The sequence below is a fragment of the Triticum aestivum genome, chromosome 3B (assembly GCF_018294505.1).
Source record: "Triticum aestivum cultivar Chinese Spring chromosome 3B, IWGSC CS RefSeq v2.1, whole genome shotgun sequence".
Lineage (NCBI taxonomy): Eukaryota > Viridiplantae > Streptophyta > Magnoliopsida > Poales > Poaceae > Triticum > Triticum aestivum.
The window spans coordinates 91,547,855-91,550,111 of NC_057801.1; the positions used below are offsets into that span (position 1 = coordinate 91,547,855).

At 57.0% G+C, this 2,257-nt stretch overlaps 1 protein-coding gene across 1 annotated transcript; it reads left to right on the forward strand.

The window, feature by feature from the left end:
- The first annotated feature begins 373 nt into the window (after positions 1 to 373).
- On the forward strand, positions 374 to 1,914 carry LOC123064926 (lecithin-cholesterol acyltransferase-like 1). The gene is made up of 2 exons (XM_044488318.1): positions 374 to 753; positions 846 to 1,914. Exons 1-2 carry the CDS (start codon positions 386 to 388, stop codon positions 1,720 to 1,722), a joined length of 1,245 nt encoding a protein of 414 aa, XP_044344253.1. The 5' UTR covers positions 374 to 385; the 3' UTR covers positions 1,723 to 1,914.
- The last annotated feature ends 343 nt before the right edge of the window (positions 1,915 to 2,257 follow it).

The window sequence follows — 2,257 nt, forward strand, 5'->3', positions numbered from 1 at the left end:
CAGCCAAACCCTGTCCATCTTGGGCCCGAATTGGTGCTCCCATTCCAAGTAATAACCAGATTGGACAGAGAATATGGTTGTCTTTGATCTATGTCATGATAATTTTTTAGTTAAATGTGTACCCAAGGGGATTTTAGAATACGCTCAACAACCAGTAGGTTGAACCGTTGAAGTTATCTCTCAGAAGCAGCCGGTCCACATCCAGTGCCCCTTGGGCCTCCACACAAGCAAAATGTCAACAATTAGTATTGTACTCAATCATCCACATCGACTGACTGGTGGGCATTGTGGATGCGAGCGAGCGACATGGGATGCTTCGCGTATAAAATGTGTTGCAAACTGGGCAAAAGGAGTACTCAGCTTTGATCATCTGATCAGTTCATCCATGGCGATCCCGTTGCTTCTTGCCCAGTTACTACTGGCAGTGGCACTAGCAGCGGTGCAAGCGGCGCCGGGCTTGCACCCCGTGGTCCTGGTGCCGGGCTACGGCACCAACGAGCTGGACGCGCGGCTCACCGAGCTCTACCAGCCGTCGTCGCCGGGCTGCGGGGCGCGCAAGGGGGAGGGGTGGTTCCGCCTCTACCTCAACTACTCCGCCCTCCAGGACCCCGCCAACGTGCCGTGCTTCGCGGAGCAGATGAGCTCCGTGTACGACCCCGCCGCCGACGACTACTCCAACGTCGCCGGAGTGGAGACGCGCGTCCCCTTCTTCGGCTCCACCCAAGCCTTCCGCTATCCCGATCCAGATCGCAAGTAAGTAGCAATCGATTGCTTCTGAATAAAATTCGGCCGAAATTTCTCAATTTTCCTCACGAGCTGGTGATATCAAATCAAAAAATGCTCAGGAACTTCTCCTACATGAGCACGTTCGTGGAGAGGTTGGAGAAGATGGGGTACCGCGACGGCGAGACCATGTTCGGCGCGCCCTACGACTTCCGGTACGCCGTCGCGCCGGTGGGGCGCCCGTCCAGCATCGGCGACGCCTTCTTCCGGGCGCTCAAGGGCCTCGTCGAGAGGGCGAGCGGGCTCAACGGCGGCAGGCCGGTGGTGATCGCCACCCACAGCTTCGGCGGCCAGCTGGCGCACCAGTTCCTCGTCCGCCAGACGCGGGCCTGGCGCCAGCAGTTCGTGCGGCGCTTCGTACCCATCGCCGCCTCGTGGGGTGGCGTCGTCCTGGGGATGCTGACGCTCGTCTCCGGGAACAACATGGGCCTGCCGTTCGTGGAGCCGCGCGCGCTGCTGCGGCAGGGCAGGAGCCTGCAGACCAGCCTGTGGATACTGCCCAGCCCGGCCGCCTTCGGCACCGCGACGCCATTGGCGACCACCAAGAGCAGGAACTACTCAGCCGGCGACGTGGCGGACTACCTCGTCGCCATCGGGTTTGGCGAGGCCGTCGGGCCGTACGAGTCCCGCGTGCTGCCGCTGTTCGGCGGGGAGCTGCCGCATCCCGGGGTGCCGGTGACCTCCGTCATCGGGGTCGGGGTGGGGACGCCGGAAAGGATAGACTACCCCCGGGATGACTTCGACGCAACGCCGTCCGTGGTCGCCGGGGATGGCGACGGGGTGGTGAACCTGGCGAGCCTCGTGGCGGTGCAGACGCCGTGGAGCCGCCATGGCGGGGATTTTACGCTGGTCAAGGTGTCCAACATGTCGCATAATGACCTTCTGGTGGATGATCGAGCGCTCGACATCATCGTCCGAGAGATTCAACGGGCTGATTAGTTATTACCTCATTCACCTGGACAGCCGTTGGATCAAAAGCTTGCTGAGATTCGTGTTGTTGTGTCGTTGTCCAGTTGCTTGTTTGTCCGATGATTGACCGTGCAGCCCTCTCGTTAATGGGCCTTTTTCTTTTTCTATTGGTTGCCGTCAGCTGTTTTATAGTAGGTTATCATGTTTGGTTTGGCGATGGTATTTCTTTCGTCTCTATCAACATTATGACAGTTCAATAAGATCATCTCCGACAGGGGCACAACGCGTGGCGCGCTAAAAAGTAGTTTGCTGTGCGTTCATCGTCACGTTTGGCGCGGAGAACAGCGCCGGCTCCAGCAGCCGCGCTAAAATACAGCGCGCAGCTACAGCAGCGCGCTAAAATGCAACGCGCGCGAGTTCATATTTGTTACATTTTGGACACAAAATATATTTCACATAGATATAAAAAATGATACAAATATATTTTACATAGTTCATAGCATAGACGGTACAAATAGATAACAAGTTCATAGCATAGATAGATAAAACTGAACTACGGTGTAAC